The sequence below is a fragment of the Diachasmimorpha longicaudata genome, chromosome 1 (assembly GCF_034640455.1).
Source record: "Diachasmimorpha longicaudata isolate KC_UGA_2023 chromosome 1, iyDiaLong2, whole genome shotgun sequence".
Taxonomy (NCBI): domain Eukaryota; kingdom Metazoa; phylum Arthropoda; class Insecta; order Hymenoptera; family Braconidae; genus Diachasmimorpha; species Diachasmimorpha longicaudata.
The window spans coordinates 5,749,532-5,766,299 of record NC_087225.1 but is presented as its reverse complement, the minus strand read 5'-3'; the positions used below and the strand labels follow the sequence as shown (position 1 = coordinate 5,766,299).

At 35.9% G+C, this 16,768-nt stretch overlaps 2 protein-coding genes across 5 annotated transcripts; both read right to left on the bottom strand.

Annotated features, from left to right (window-relative positions):
• Positions 1-4,603: 4,603 nt before the first annotated feature.
• Positions 4,604-7,917, bottom strand: LOC135168933 (max-like protein X). The gene is made up of 5 exons (XM_064133562.1): positions 7,535-7,917; positions 6,401-6,544; positions 5,721-6,100; positions 5,499-5,612; positions 4,604-5,139 (listed from the first exon to the last, which is right to left on the bottom strand). The coding sequence occupies exons 1-5, from the start codon at positions 7,566-7,568 to the stop codon at positions 5,083-5,085; spliced, it is 729 nt and encodes a 242-aa protein (XP_063989632.1). The 5' UTR covers positions 7,569-7,917; the 3' UTR covers positions 4,604-5,082.
• Positions 7,918-8,660: 743 nt separating this feature from the next.
• LOC135168908 (F-box only protein 28) lies at positions 8,661-16,598 on the bottom strand. Of its 4 annotated transcripts, none has more exons than XM_064133526.1 (6): positions 16,303-16,598; positions 13,887-14,211; positions 13,436-13,684; positions 13,177-13,372; positions 12,683-13,056; positions 8,661-12,365 (listed from the first exon to the last, which is right to left on the bottom strand). In XM_064133526.1, exons 2-6 carry the CDS (start codon positions 14,130-14,132, stop codon positions 11,985-11,987), a joined length of 1,446 nt encoding a protein of 481 aa, XP_063989596.1. In that variant the 5' UTR covers positions 14,133-14,211; positions 16,303-16,598; the 3' UTR covers positions 8,661-11,984. The 4 variants fall into 4 exon arrangements, with proteins under 4 accessions (XP_063989596.1, XP_063989619.1, XP_063989613.1 ...); XM_064133549.1 differs by having other exon boundaries at positions 12,695-13,056; positions 16,303-16,597; XM_064133543.1 differs by lacking the exon at positions 16,303-16,598 and adding an exon at positions 15,877-16,256.
• Between the last annotated feature and the right edge of the window lie 170 nt (positions 16,599-16,768).

Sequence of the window (16,768 nt, the reverse complement as noted above, 5' to 3'; positions counted from 1 at the left end):
GTTGTAGTTGTATTGTGGTACAGCGGAATAACATTCTCTGGTGGAAAATCCAGGTTTACCGAGTCACGTGACACATTTTCATTTGCTTTGATCGAGAGAGAGAGAGAGAGTAAAGGTATAATCAATTCCGGAATAAATAATTATGAAATAATTCCCTGAAATAACAGGGGAATTTCTGAAGGGATTTAACTATTTTATTTCAAATTTAATTTTAATAGAGGATTTAATTTAAATAAAGTTCGTAAACGCATTCACTGGGTGCAGAGTAAAGCGAATGCAGAAAAATTCCAAAGTTCGAACAGTTCGATTCACTCTGATGCTTCTCTAAAGGCGCTTCATAGCCAATGAACTATTCCTAATTTTTCGAACCCTCATCGTGCAAAAAAAAAAAGGATCGATGGGGGAGTAGCTCCGAGAAGTGAATCCGCAAGCGCGTGGGAAGTAATTCACCCGATTCCGTAAACTCAATACAGTAGATTTAACCGCAGGCATTCGCATTCTTTGATAGCCCAATCAATTTTATGGGAAGTAAAAATTTCGGGGATGAAGCGCGTTTTGAATTTCAAACGATGACTTTTTTATCGCTTCGACCATACGTATCCAGGGGATAGTGTACCGACCTAGACAGACACACATCGGGAAAATTAATCCCTTTTGTTGCTACACAGTCACGCTCAAACGAGGAAGAGGATTAGTTTTCATCCGTGAAATTCTACTGTTCGGAGGGAATTTATCCCCAGTTCTATTCCTCTTTGATAAGAATTTTATTTGTCGCAGATGATGCCGAAAATGTGTTATCCGAACGAATTCCGACTTATCCTGGGGACTATGAATGTATTTTTGTACCATTAGAGAGAAGAAGTAAGAAGTAATACATTTCCATATGTTGGATTTTTCATGAAATAAATAAAGAACAAAAGTCAATCTTATTCTCTTCTGAGTGTTGAAAGACATTTTTATGGGTTCGAATTCTGATAAGTGTGAGGTATGATATTTATTATTTTTATTTTTAAGTATGTAGACAAAGTGGAATGAATAGGACTCGTTGAGAGCATGTGACTGGAAGGTCCAGGGTGTTGTTTCCCTTCGTAGACCTAGGTAGTTCCTCTAAGGAATCGGTAAAAAGTGGACGTCTTCCGAGCATAATTATTTGAGTTCAATAATAAAGAATAAAATAGTTTAAATTACTTATTGAATTATTATTTCTTATAACCCATTTCCAATACCATACGACAGCAGAATAATATTTGACGTTACAAGTGTGCAAAGGGGCAATATTAACCCCCCATTGATCATCACATGAGGGAAACGGTGCATCGAGTGCACCTGAAATTTTATAAAAATCATCCGAAATCATTCGATCTTTTATCACACCTGTACTCATTCCTATTTGAGAAATTCGGAAGGAGCTACTACGATTCTCCGCCTCCCGGCAGCAATAAAATCCGCCGAGTGAAACGTGACAAGGTGTCGGCCGGGTAGAAAGCAATATATGTGCTGACAAGCGAAAAATCTCTACGTTTTCTCGGGCAATAAAAATAAAAGGCGAGAAAAGAGATGAAGGAGCTTTGAGGGGTGGAACACTGACTGGAGTCCTCGTGGACCAAAATCATGATGAAAAAAAATTCTGAAAAACAAGTGGCGCTTGACATCTCAACCCTCCAACCCTTTAACTTTTTAATACGTCAAAGTAAACGTCTTTTACGCCTTCCTTTGCTCCATTTGATATTCCTTTCAACCCTTAAGAAGTCGCATAATCGTTTCCGATGTAAAATTAATGCCCGCTGAGTGAAACTTTTGCAATTATCCCTTAAGGGGCTGACTAAAGAGAGTAAAATCCCCTCAATTTTCTGAAGAGATAAATTTAGAATTTTTTCCGAGGAATTTTTTCCCGCCGTCTTTTTCCTTTTCCATTCCACTATGAACATTTCTTTCTCTTTTGCTCGCGAGTTTTATTTGCCCTATTTTTGCGAAGGGGAAAAGGGCGGGACAAAGGGTGCAATAGAACTATTTTCACTGAAAATTTTGAAAAAAATTTAATTGACTCGTTGTAGCTACGAGCAATTGCTTTATGTTCAGTGAAATAGGGCAATATGGATATTTGTTTCCTTTTTTTTCAATTCAAACTCCATTGAGCTGCTATTTTTCATTTGAAAGTTTTTGGAAAAACTCGTTTAAAACACAGTTGTTTGAAATTTTTCATTTCGATCATATTTGTTTCTCGTTGCATTCAACGAAAGAGGTGTCTGTCTGACCATCGCCAGAAGCTCTTTCCCGTCGATTTCAATGATATTTTTTGTACTGCCCCTCAATTTTCTTCCTGTGGGAATTGAAAGCGGCCAAAGTGAAACTCACTACCGAACAATATCGCTCATAACAATTGCCAAAGCATTTTTTTATTCGTCTGGATGGGCGGTGCTCGCCTCAGGCCCACTACATGAGTTTAAAAAATCACAGGAGAACATACTATATTCAGTTCTATTCACTATATTGAATATATCGTACAACAATATATTATAGAAACTATCTACATTTTCGAAAGTCTTGTTCCTATTTTTTATCGTTAATTAAATCAGACGAACTACTGAATTTTCGATTTTTTTTTCAAAAACTCATTTATTTAAAGTCACTACTGAGTTTTCTAAAAATTTTTTAAGCTTCGCTATGAGTTTTCCTATTATGTAAAGACGTCGCTTGTTAAAAAATCCTGGGAAATCTAGGGAAATAGCGTAGCTGATGTTATCCAAGGCAATTCCCGTGTGATCATCACCATCTCGTCGCACCAGAAAATCCTCAAAACCGCTGCCAACTGGTAAAGCCCATTTTTAACGCTCATAAATCATAATTTCTACGCTATATCCTCCTTTCCCTACATTTTTATCGTTTGTTATCAAGTTTAGGAGAATACTCGCGGAAAAGAACGTAAAGGAATGGGATTTACACAGACACTCTTCATGAAATTATTGGAGTGACATCAGAATGTATGAATAATGGATTTTATCCAATTCTAGCTATTGAGTTTTACTCAGACGTATTTTCAGAATTGTCATGGGCGTGAAATCACCTCGAGCATAAGAGATTTTACGTCATGATAACGCGAGAATTCTCGCTGGAGAAAAATGTTTCGAAATACGTTTTTACATATCACACGAAAATCTCTTCAAGCAATTCCTACAATTATCGATTGTTCTTTAGTTATAACAAGACGTACCCACTCGCAATGAGTAGATATCGATTGAAGTGTTCTCTTTCCAAGTCGGTCAAGCATATTCCAGCAGCTCCTAATTTTATGAATTTCAGAAGTGATGTAACAAAAATCCATTTACATCTGAAATTTTTAAATAATTCATCTACATTTTTAATTAATGATATAGGGCACCCCATTCGTGGTACTTTGAATGTCTTAAGAGTAAAAGAGATACTTCTCTCTTTAGATTAAGCAGAACTAAAATTTTTAATCCATGAAAGTGCTCAGAATTTTTTAGCAAGCTAATGCACAAGTTTAATTTAACTACTTTTGCCAAAAAAATTCATGGATTACTTAAAATGATTCTAGCAACAAATGGAAATGGACCACGAGCTCACGATATCCCTGGGGATAATTCTCGTTATCGGTGGGATAATGATAACGGCATTACTGGTCTGTTACGCCTGTATTTTCCGAGATTTATGCTGCCAACATGTCGACAGAGCAAAGAGACGTAGAGATGGAAGACACAGTCCCGGATCCGATGACATTATCCGAGCGAGAATGGATGCGATTCAACTCAACGATATCACACAGGCCGACAGTATGCCAACGGAATCAGAGAAAATTTGAATGATGGAGGATAAATTAAATACATTTGAAATTACATATGACTATTGTATTCAATTTTTCATCTTTGACATTTTACTATTTCCGCCAAATCCCTTGGTAAAATTTGGTATTTTGTATTCTTAACGAAGTATTTGTTGTGGTTTTGAATAATCAAAACTGTTTATGAATAAAACGAATAGGTATATCTTCTTCCATAAAATACATTGTTTAAAATTATTTTACATCACAGTAGGTTTCAGGAAAAGTGTCTGAAAGAGTGACCTCGTGCTACTGACCAACAACCCTTTGAAGACAGCTACGCACTCATCTAGAAGTACAGACTCTGGGCTTAAGGGGTCAATGTCGGATGTATGTGCACAACGTGGTAGTCGTTTCAAATCTTTTCTCGTCAATATTACACAGAAATCGAGCAATTACTTGCTCCAAAACCTCATGCGGGGCTTCGAGAGAGCACTGATTGTGCAAAGCGAGTGCTCGTATCGCTTTGTTAGCCAGGCGGTGTACAGACTGTAGTAAAAAAAAATCTATAATATTGTTACTTATCTCCCTTCGAACCCTTTCACACGTATCTCGTCCGAAGGGCGTCAGAGAAGTCAATTGTCTGTCTAGATAATTTTCAAGCACACACGATATTACAGTGTGAATATTAATAAAATCGGAAATTTATGTTGATAACACGAACGATGAATCGTTTGATCGATTTTTCAAGGTGACAGGGGTACCGGGTGTATTTTCCATTTTGTATTTATAAACTGCCGAATGTTAGTAATTGAGAATTATGGATAACGTTCTTCATATACATTTATTCATAGCTATAAAATGGCAACTTGCGGATTATTAAAAAATTATATTTTATGAATATTTCTGCCCTGTTGAGGCACTGCAGAACAAACTTATTACAAATAGACTCATCGAAGACTCATCTTCTTCTTGTATTGCGTACAAAATGATTTTCTGTTTAAATAGTCCTATCGATCTTCTGTTCAACTCTAACTCCTAATGGTTCACGTAGCGCCATCATATTGTCGAATTTCTCGGTCATCTTCATGTGTTCCTTTTGATTCTGTCGATGTATTTAGCATCCATCCTTCCGATTAATAGAATCCAACTTCATAACTTAAGTTAACTTAAGTGAAAGTCCAACATGGTAACTCTTCTTAATTGTTTTTTACATTTTGTTGGGCAAAATTGGAAGATTCTGGGTTTAATTTTGATTGAGGTAGGTAACCACCTCAACTCTACATAATGTTCTTCATTTTGGACTAGCTGATTTGATTGTTGAGCTGCTGAAGAACTGATAGTACCACCTCCCGCATGGTCTAAAGAATTGAAAAAAAATGAAAAAATTAATTAAAGCAGCACATAAAATTTGAGAATACTTTGAAAAAAATTAGGTGAGAGAATTCTGGCGCATAATATTTCAATAGAAAGATAAAAACCTGGAGATATTTTCTGTTCAATTATTTCAAGTGATTGCTTCAATTGGATGACCTGAATTGTTCTGCAAATTACGCTAGACTGTTTTACACAATTGGAAAAAAACTAATAGTTTTCAACAAAAGTTCAATGGATATGTAATAACCCATTCTATCACATTCGACAATTTCCTATGAAACACATCACCCCTGAGAACACTTCAAATTATTTTCAACAGCTACATTAGTGATAACGTAATTACCTGTGGTTTACAGTGCTCCTCCAGCCAGCTGAATACACACCCCGATAATTCAGCGAAATTAGCAACCGAAACATTGTTAAATGTTTGAAAAAGGCGATCCATAATTGCCTGGAACTAAAATAAAAGAAGTTGAGATTGAGAAGATTCCTTCTAAAAACATACATATTCACACAAGTCGGTATTCGATTGATTAATTAGTGAACGATGAGAAGATGCTCGTACCACTTGAAATTTCGTTTCATCAGAGACCCTCATCTCAGCCTGTCCAGGCTGCGTCTGATGGGCTTTAACAATCTGTTCGTAATTAGCCTGCATAATTCTGAGAGCGACGACCTCCTTCCTCAGGGCATTTCTCTCCTCCTCCTGTTTTTTCTTCTGTTGAAGTAGAAACTGTATGTAATCAATGGATTTCTGGAGGACAGTGGCCTTGGACAGTTTGTAGCCAGAGGAATCAGTGTGCTGGCAAGTTGGGACTAAATCTTGAAGGGAATCATAGCCTTTCTTAATCGCATCTCGACGCTTTTGTTCAGCTTGAGTGTGAGCTTCTCGACGACGCTCTTTGTAGCTTATTGTAGAACTCTTATTGTCACTGTCTTCATCTTCTGCAAGTGAATCAAAAATTTGGTCAATAAGAGATTTAGGAAAAAAGGTTGAGGGGATTTTTTTTACGTGAAGCCTTTCTTATGGAACATTGCAAAAAATGTGAACAAGATGAGAAAAGTCCTTTGATAAAGCCTTTTATAGAATATATATTGGTTTGTTATTTCCAGACTAATCTAAATTTAGTTTCTGAAAAAATCGACTTCATAATGGAACGCCAGAACTAAATTTTTTCGAGAGGTAGACTGAATGGGATTGGAGATCGTTTGTATGGAATAATTGACCATGAGCATGTATAATACCAGTATTATGAGCTGATGACGATGGTGTATTTACAGATCCAGTGCTGCTGCACCTGGAAAAAACATATCTCTCGGTTGGACTCGAAGGTTCCAGCTTCATATCTCCATCAGACCCAGTTCCACTATTGATACTCCTTCCGGATCCTGTGACAAATGTCAAGCCATTTAATATTGAAATCGAAATCGAAATACCAAATTTTTCTGAAGCGCTAAAAATTTTCAATGAAGCTTTTTTCATTTCCATTCAATTTCTAGAAAATATTTAATGACTTTCATTCCCATAGAAATTCTTCTATGTCAATAAGCAATGATTAGATATTAAAGATTAATTAATCATGAACTAAAAGGGCCTTTGGGCCTGATTACTCATTGATTACCTCAGCAGAGTATAGATATAATATCATGAATCGTATCCTTGTCAAGATCATTTTCTAATTGAAAATAAAGTCAAAAAAAAATCAGGAATGTCACACCATTTTATTTTGTTCATGAATACTCTCTTTTGTAAAATGTCTATGGTTATCTCATCGAAAAAAGTTTGAAGAGAACATTAGAACGCCTCGATAGACGGATAATTTAATATTGAAGCTATCTGTGCATTGAATTGAACTTTTCCCTATAATTTGAAGTAGGTAAATTAAATAGATACCGTCACCATAATTATTAATACATATGACAAGTTCAGAAACAATCGTTATTGTCTTGTTGTCAATCATTCAAACTTTCTCCTCAATTTGACGCGCAAATGTTCAACGATAACGTCATTATGACAAAGTAATTAGTACAAAATCTAATTATATTTTCAGTTCATTCCTAATTAAACGATCACCAACTCCTAAAAATAATAAAATGAATTCAATTTATAATAAACCTCCTGAGTTCGTAATCGAGAAATTGATTAATTTTCTGCGGATTCTATTGATAAATTTTGCACTGAACTGTTGTTTAGAAATTCCCAGAGCTGAAATAATAAAATTTATTGCAGTCGTTTTATGGGATAAATAACGTACTTTCAACATATTCCAAAGTAATGAATGAGAAAACAAATTACATTTAAACAATTCCCAACAATACGGTAAAATCTGGAAGTTTTCAACACACTTTAGAATCACTTTAATTAATAATAAAACTTACGAATTTCGTAGTCTTTGTTAGACACCTCAGCCATTTTTAAAGGACCCAGCAGAATTCAAATGACAATTCCACGAAAAATCAAACAACTTCGTCGTAAAAAAAAGTTGAAACTGTCTCCTCAGCACGCGAGACTCATGTTGAGGTTAATTGTGACATCCAAGTCAGTGTCTTCACTCCGTTATCTCCTCTCGATAAATTTTCCTGGGTTATTCCAGAGGAGGAAAGAGACAGACTCCTTATCCGAGGATTTTACGTGTTGAATTGTGGTGTATCGAAAGTGAGATCACACATGTGATGGAATTACAAGTCACAGTATTGGTAAATACTGGAGCATTGTGAGGGTTTCGCAACATCTGCGAACGTCCATTTTTGTTAGGGGGAGGGGCGAGAACAGAGTGAACCGGAATGAAGAGCATCGATTTGGGAACGTGGAATAGGGCCCAGTAGTAAGCAAAGCGATCCATTGGAGTGGCACAGTCGCCACAATAACACAGGGAATGGGAAATGCGCGGGAAAGTGGAGAAACGTGACATAAATTATGAAGTTGAGCTGTCAAATGCATGGAGAGCCACGTGCCAACATCGACTGTCGAAAATGAAGGGTTTAGCCTTCGATCGTGGATTTAGGGTTCTTTGGATTTATAATATTTAAACTGAACCTCTCATACTTTCTTTTTAATTTGAAAAAAAAAATCTTTATGAAAAAATGAATAATTTCCATCTATTTATTTATGATTTGTATCATTGTTTAAATGCAGAATAAACGATCCTAAATTGAAGTTTCAGCACAATTCAACCACTAAAAAATGAAAAAATCGTTTCTCAAGAGAAACGTGAACAAAATGATTTATATTTTATTTTAGGTAAAGAATGGATAAATATATATTTTCAAAAAACTTGAAGATCTTAGATACATTGTGGTCTTCAATCAAAAAAGCTCAGAATTCTAGCTCAATGAATTCTCAACAAATATTATATTTTTAAATGAGCAAAGGGGTGTTCTAGTTTTAAAAAGTAAATTTTTTTATACCAAACTAGTTTTCCATAATCCTGAAATATCACGCAATGTTGACAAAACTGTCAATCTAACTACCATTTGGAACAGGGGAATGGAAATGGAAATTCCCTTTTATGTTAAATTATGTTTATTATATGGATGTATCTAATATATATATTTACAATCGTTTTTATCTTTTCCAAATACACGTTACACAATCAAGACAATATCCTTAGTTTATGTCATCGGGGGCTCAATGCCATTCGGATCCTGGGACTTCGATTCGCCGAGTCTTATTACCTTGGCCAGTGTAACTCATTCATCGTATCGTACATAAAATTCGCAATGCAAATTTTCTCAATCAAAGATTTTTTATTTGCAAAATTTCAATGCTCCAAAGTTATTATTGCGCTCATTGTTTTTCTTAATTTTTGTAGGGATGAGATTGCATCATATTTCATCATTATTATTTACTATATATTTAAACCATATTGTTGCACACATTTCCGCATCTCTGAATATTATTTTTTTTTATCTCTTATAACTGGAGGACGGATCGTGCCAGAAACCGAAAATTTACAATTCATTAATTTTTTTTTTACAATTAAAAACAAGTACATTTTACTAGAAAATTCGTTGATCATTCCATCAATCGATACCTAGAATTAAAATTGTTAATTTCAGCCACCGACCGCTGCGACTTGAAACTTCAGTTTTTGTCTTTAAGATGATGATGCTGATCTCAACCCTTCAGTTCTACCGAAAAATTTATTAAAAGAAAGATAATTGGTTAATTATTTCACGTAACTGTGAATTTAACCGAGTAAAGGTCACTTCCAGCGATTTTTGTAACGATAAAGCTCCACAAATCACAAAATCTTATTTACTGTTCAATAATTCTCTCCAGTTCACATTCATCCCTACAGCTTCCCTCTCTCGTCATTCAATTAATATTCTGGTTATAATTTAGTGGAGAAATGGTAGAACAGGCGACAAAAAATCTTTTCTCTTAAATTGATAGATTGACAGCAACTTGAAAATATTTTCAATACAGAATTTTATGAACTATAGAGAAGTTTTCTTGATATTTTGCCCTAAACCTACTACTTTCAGTAGAGGATTAACACAACGAATTTTCAAATTTCTCGGTTCAATTGTTTGCATCTATTGCCATAACAAAGGGTTTCAATTGGTATTTTTAATGAAATTCTGACATATTTTGTTGAACTTAATAGTTTCAATAAGTTTTCCATATTAATGAAAAGAATTTGAAAAGGTTCATTCACAGAACTAATTGATAGAGGCCATCACGAAACTTTTCTTATTCTCTTTAGATTCGGAGATATTCCTCAACAGCTCAGCTGAGGGTAAATCGATTTAAATTGTTTTACCCCTGCGCTATTAATTCTCTTTTTCAAAATAATCCGAAGAAATTGCAAAACAATTTCAACGTTAATTATGGAAATTCTCTCGTCGCTCCCTCACTTCCCACATATCTTGACAAAAAGCAGCTGTATGAGTAAATATCCCCGAAAGTCTCCCAACCGTTCCATACAATTTTACTAAAATCCATGTTTTCCAGATGATTCCAAATAGTCTCCCTCTTTCTTTCCAACTCTCCACATAACTTACTTTCACTCGAAAAAAATAATAATAAACTAGAAATGTACTTAATATTCCACATATAAACATCAAAAAATCAAGTTTATATCCAAAATACTAAAATAAGGCCTTAAATTATCAATAATCGATTAATTAATATTTCTCCAAGATAGAAACTCCCCAAATAAATTCAGTTAAAAGGGTCAAATTTTCCACTACAACCTCCACTCAACATATATGTATTTCCTCAATCAATTTCCTCATTATTGTATTATCATTCCGTAATAAAGGATCATTCACTTATTATCAGTTATTTCTTTAATTTTAATTTTTTCTTGTCATATCTATAATCATGAATAATTCACAATATTACTACCCACACTTCTGCCCATCGTTACTTCCTGTTATTTGAATATTTATTAATTTCCTTTACTTCGAAGGTAACCCAAGACAACAAAAAATTTATTAATCAGGAGTAAAATAAAACACATTTCAATTGATCATGAAACCTGATTTTCCTTTCATTATTTCGCTTGAGGTAATTTCAATTTCTTCATTTCAATACTCTAATCCTTCGGAGAAAGGCCTTGTATTTAACTATCAACTATAATGAATCCTTTAATCTATTCATTCCATTTTTTACTGTGGTAATTAGAACCAGAATTAAAAAAACACATCTCTATGAAATTTTAAACGAGGAAAATAATTGATATGGTTTTATTATGGTGCGTATTACGACGGAGTACCTGCAGCTGAACCAGTTTTCGTTTTCTCCATTTGTGTTTTTATTCAAAGCTTCTCTTTTCCTTTCTCTTCCCTCTCCCCTTCCCCCTCTCTATCATTCAGGTACCATTTAACAGCATTTTTTATGAATGAAAAATGAAAAAAAGAGCAAAATTCCTGTAGAATTTCAAAGAATTAATATGCTATTTTATTCTGAGTTAATTCGGGGGAAATTTGGGTTCTGCTAGTTAAAGAAAAATTATTCTGGATCTGTCTCACCCTCGAGTGATATATGCACTCGGTGTCCACCATTCACCAGCATGGCAAGTATCTTTCCCTCGGTATTGTCTCCTAAATATTCTTTCCCATTATTAGTTACGTTATTTTCTTGATTCAGTTAATAGAAAAGAGAGAAAGAAATTGAATTAGTGGAGCGGGGAAATCAACGAGATTAGTTCACAAAGATCTCAGAACTTAGTGGACTTTGTAAATTTCAAGAAATATTTGTTTATATTTTTCTTGGAATCGAATAGTTTCTGAGATATTGACGAGATTATTCAATACATCAGTTAAAAATTAATATAACGCTTATTTCAAAAATATCTCCGAATGGGTTTAGCCGCTATTGTAGAGAATTTATTGAGTTACAAACAAGGTGGTCAGACCTATTTCTTAAAACCCAGTGCTTTCAGAGATATTTTTGAAATGAACACAATCAATTCTATGTTCACCTCTCTTAAAAAAATTTATTGAAACTGGGATTAAATCATCTAAAGGTTTATACTGAACACGTATGACCCACAACATCGTTTTCACAATTTTTCTTTTGTTAATTCCCAAAAGCTTATGGACGATCAGGAATTATTTAGAATTTTTTCTTTTATTATTCATTATTTTTCTGAGCCGAAAGAATGAGTTACCCCTTTGGTTTAATTGTTAACAAAGGGGGAAATAATTTTGTACTTTTTTTTTCGCAGTTTTACCACTCTTTCTAAACCTGAATTAAATGACGTGGGCTCAATAATTTTTTTTATTTAAAAAAAAATGAAAAGGAAAAAATTGGTAAATAGATATTTTGTGTTTTTTCCATTCATTTCGTTATTTTTGCATTTCTTTTTGTACCATTGATTTAGACTTTTGAGCGCTTGGCCTGACGTGATTTGATCGTACGTCTTGGTTTTTTGATGATCTCGCCAGTGGGAGGCTCCTCCGAGGATGATTTTCGTTTTGAGGAGAGGCTCGATAATGGAGTTCTTGGTGGCGCCATTTCCGTTGTTGCTTGTGATGACGTGTGGGGCTGGGGATGGCAGAGCTCTGTTGGACCTTCTGTGTCAGCTATCGGGATGAAATTTAGGGCATCGGTGAATGAATCAGAGAGTACGCCCTGATTTGCCAGTGCCTGGATATCTTCGGCTGGCATTGGCATCGATTGTCCACAACCATTGCACACGGATATTGCTGGCGACTTTGATCGCCAGTATTGCAATTCTGTCTTGCATTTGTTGAGTTCCTGAGGAAGATACAATTTGTTTCAGATTTAATCAACGTGGATGCACCATTAATTTCAAAGAAAAACCTAGCCCTTAAGAAAATGTACACATATAACATACTTTTCCTGCATGTTGAATTATTAAAAATATTTAAAAATATTTGGCACGAGATTTCACATATTTTCTAAAATGGCAAATAACTTTTAGCCCTTACGTTCAAGAAGAAATCAGATATTTCCCTATTTTCAAGTATTTCAGGGGTCAATTTTAAATTAAAAAAGCAAATGATTCATTACGGAAAAAAGTGAAAAGTTGAAACCTAAAATAAACATTATACCTTAGTAAATACCTGAAGTAAAGTGCTGAATTTGCGTGATGTTTCCTCATTCTTCTTATCATGATCATCAAGACGATTAGCATACTCAACAATCTGTTTTTGCTGATCAGCAATCTTAACCTTGCAATTCCTCAGATCTCTGCGCATCATTGACAACTGACTATTATACCTCTTCATGCCTTGTTTGATCTTACGAATACGTTTGCGTAAAAACATATTGGACTGTGGCGGTGAGACATTATTGCCCATAAGACCTGGATCCTCAGGTCTGTGGCTGGGAGAACATTCACCACCACTACCACTGTCTTTGTTGCTGTCACCACTCAGTGGTGCTGAATCCAAGCAAATAAAAGGTTTTGAGACACTGCTTGATGCTAAAAATATAAAATGCAATTGGAGAATAAATATACCAAAAGACCTGATAGTTATCAAAAATATTGAAACACTTTATCGTCAGTGATGAAATGATGCAAAAATGTTTTTAATGCACTTACATGAAAAAGTACCAGCAAGATCCAGAAAATCAGGCCCAAAATACGCGATTTCTGGCAAAGTAGCTTCAATTTTTTCTTTAAAGTACTCCATTGCCATCGTCGTTAAATCAAAAAGCTCATCAGTAACCTTGAAAGGTTTTGTTAGCTTCGCTGTTACCTTAATATAATGGAGAACACGATAAACTTCATCAAGAATCTGAAAAAGAGGACCAAATTATTTGAGTTCATAGACACTGATGGTTGTGACATCTCAACTCACCTCTCCCGGAAAAAAGCAGCAGTGCTTTCTCTCGATGTGCTTTCCAAAGCTCATTTGAAGGAGAGTGAGTCTCATATGGAGTGTCTCAATGATGTCACATTCACAGGCGAGTGGATGATTGCGTCTGGCTGACTCTCGACGTGGCATCTGAGCTTTTATCGACTGAAAACGCGACAGCATCTGCGATTGCAAACGCTGGAATGTTGTGTTGAGTCGAAAGCCACATACCATATTGAATTGACGACAGACCTGAGAAGAATAAATCATTTAATTGATTAATTATGGATCACTCAGGAGTATAATTATCTTCAGACACGAGTAAAATTCAATATTCGAGGATTAACTCAAGTATTTTGTGAATTTCCAGATTTGGTTCTAAGGGCTTTAGTAAAAAAAGTCCGTTACGTAAAACTTAATTAATAAATGGAATTAACAAAAAATTATGACTCACTAAACGCAGGTGTGCGACAGTATTGAAATCAAACGAAGAGATAATTTTGTCGAGCAGCTCGGGTGGCAGATCGAGAAGATTCACATTCTGAACTGGAGTTGGTTCAGGGGATGAATGAGCACTACCAGTGGATCCGGTGTTAACCTGAGTGTGATGCCGGCGTGATGGTCCAGCCTCGACAGACTCACTGACCCTCCCAGAACTGCTTCCACTGCCCATGTTGCTCGATTGACGAGTCGACACCATTTTAGTCTTTCTTGGACTCAACACACTTCCCCCTGAATGTGTTCAATGCTTCTCAATTATTTCGAATGATCCAATCCAGCTGTAATAATATAATTATCGAAATGAAATAATGCCTGGTATTATTTAAACGGTTATAAAAAAATGCGAAAAGACCTTCCTGACAAGGAACCTAATATTTTTCCCTAAAATCATTTAGTATTGACACGGTTTTTATGGTAACGCAGGATCATTTAATAATTGGGGTAAGGAATATCATCTTCAGCTATTTTTCGTAACTTATAATTTATAGTGTAATCAAGAACCTTGAAGGACCTTCTTTGTTGCTCACGAAAATTTCAACAAAAAAGGTCCTGTGTGACACTTTCTCTTCTCCGGAAACACTCAGAACGATACAATGTTGTAGAAAGATGAGTTGATGACGAAAGCATGTGAAAACGTTAGATTTCATCATTCCTGAGGATTCTCGATTACTTTTACATCATCCCAAAATCAGGCGGTTCTCTGTCTGTATTTTCTCTTAAAACTGAATTAATTATATCAAGCTCATTCGATCTTTCACAGGGATACGTTGCTGATAGATGCAGAAATCGAAATTCTCCCTGATTGCAAGCCAAAAGTGCTCTCAAACTACAAACTCTCAAAATTTTTTAGAGTTCTAATCAAAAAAATTCACCATTTCAATTGACTGTCCAAAAACTCTCGTCACAACTCGTCTCGTTCGATTCACTACGTTTAACCACTTCACAGAAAAAATCAAATGAGTAAAAACCAATTCTTCAGTCCTCATGTACAAGAATTCCCAACCCTATAATCAACAAAATCTATCCTCAGTTCCCCAACCCCAAGAACTGAAAAAAGAAATTGTCTCGCCACAGGTAAAATCAACCGTCAGTTCTCCCACCACTGGACGTTCCCCCCGAGAACAGAAAAAAAAATCAAGAACGAAGAAAACTGCCAACGTCTTTGTTCTCTCCAGGAAAACCTCAGATGCAACGAAGCGTCGATATTTCGGGGTTAATGTTCCCCTAACGACAATTTTCCATCGATTTTTCCCGTCCAATTAACCCACGGCAAACCCCACAATTTACCCCCATCCACATTCGTGCCCATAATTGTCCCTATCTCCCCCTCGTCGTCGACGAACAAAGACGTCAAAAAGTCGAGTAAAAAACTATTTAAAAAATTCCTGAAACGGAAAAAAAAATAAAAATCAATCCGATAGGAATAGATCTCCCGGTGTGTCTGTCCTACGCAATCCCGAGCTTTGTCCCTTTTCTAGTCTAGAGGGAAAAAAAAACCCAGGACCCCACAACCATTCACCAGTCATAAATTTCCCCGGGAGCCTTGAAAAAACGTGGTAAACCCTTAAAAAAAAATAACACATGAGATAAACCTCTCCGTGGGTCCTTCGAAAACACCAATCTCAAAATCTACTCCCAAAATCTCAAAAAACAACCGGGCAATTGATAAACAATTCCGTCACCCCGAACAATTGTCTCATCAACAAATTCATGCCGATGAGACTCGTGTCGTGGCACTTAATTAAAAAAGATCGAATTGAACTTCAGTGGATGTATACAAGATGCCCGAACACTCCACCTCTCCGAAAAACAGCCTCAATCCACTGATGCAAATGTTACTCCTGTCTTAATTTCGCTCCCATGTCAACCAATGTCCGAGCAACATATCTCCAAAAATTTACCCAAAATTAAAACCATTGAACTGATAAATGATCAACAAATACCGAACAATTATTGCCTCCGCGTTGGCGTTTTCAGCGACATTTTGACGTCGGATAGCACTCTGGCAGTACCAGTGCAGCTCCAAAGAGCGTTTTCACTCCCTCTAAAACCTTAATACATCCTTCTCACTTCAATACATGGAAAATAGTATGTGTTGTGGGGATGGGAGCGGAAGGAAGGGGGCAATGCCAGCCTAACAACTGTCTCAGGGAGGTTTTGTATGTCTCTCTCAATCGGGCAAACACTAAACCGCTCTTTTTCCCTCCACTGCCGCTCCTTTTATTCTCCTTTTTCCTCTGCACCACGAAAAACTGGATTTTTTATTTAAACCAAAAATCGTTGAGTCGACGAAGGAAATTTCAATGGATTAGAAGTCACTGGTTAGTTTGGAATGATGTTGATTAGTAATTAATAAATGTTTTGTTTACTTCTTTTGCTGATCACAGAGGAACATTCGAGCACTTGGCACCGATTAAAATTTTCAACTCCGATTTTTGGGATCCGCGATAATGGAAATTATGGAACCATTGAGTATTTCGATTGTCGTTGACTGAAGGGGACGAGTCTGTGAATATTTTTTCCCCGGGATTTCGGAGATTCTTCGATTAGATGAATTTTATATATGACACACTGCTCGGTAACAGTGACGAAAACATCCAGACTGCAGCAGTTTTTGGGTGAACTGCGTTTGATTGAGACTGGGGTCGTACGTTTTCAAGAAAGGTAGATGATACACTATGGCGATGAGACATGAGTGGTTACAGGGGAATTTTGGAGGTTCTCATTGGAGAGAATAACGGCCATTACGGTGCTGCTGTTCAGCTTCGCGCCCTTTACGAGATCTGTCGGTAAAAGAGAAATTACTATTGGATTTTTCAATTAGTCTTTGTTCAG

Coding starts and splice junctions, on each gene's coding strand:
- LOC135168933 (XM_064133562.1), bottom strand. CDS start 7,568: ATGGCTGAGGTGTCTAACAAAGACTACGAAATTC. Junction 6,101..6,400: donor GTCATCAGCTCATAATACTG/GTATTATACATG, acceptor ATTCACTTGCAG/AAGATGAAGACAGTGACAAT. Junction 5,613..5,720: donor ATGAAACGAAATTTCAAGTG/GTACGAGCATCT, acceptor CTTTTATTTTAG/TTCCAGGCAATTATGGATCG.
- LOC135168908 (XM_064133526.1), bottom strand. CDS start 14,132: ATGGTGTCGACTCGTCAATCGAGCAACATGGGCAGTGGAAGCAGTTCT. Junction 13,373..13,435: donor GCTGCTTTTTTCCGGGAGAG/GTGAGTTGAGAT, acceptor CCTCTTTTTCAG/ATTCTTGATGAAGTTTATCG. Junction 12,366..12,682: donor TACTTCAGGTATTTACTAAG/GTATAATGTTTA, acceptor TATCTTCCTCAG/GAACTCAACAAATGCAAGAC.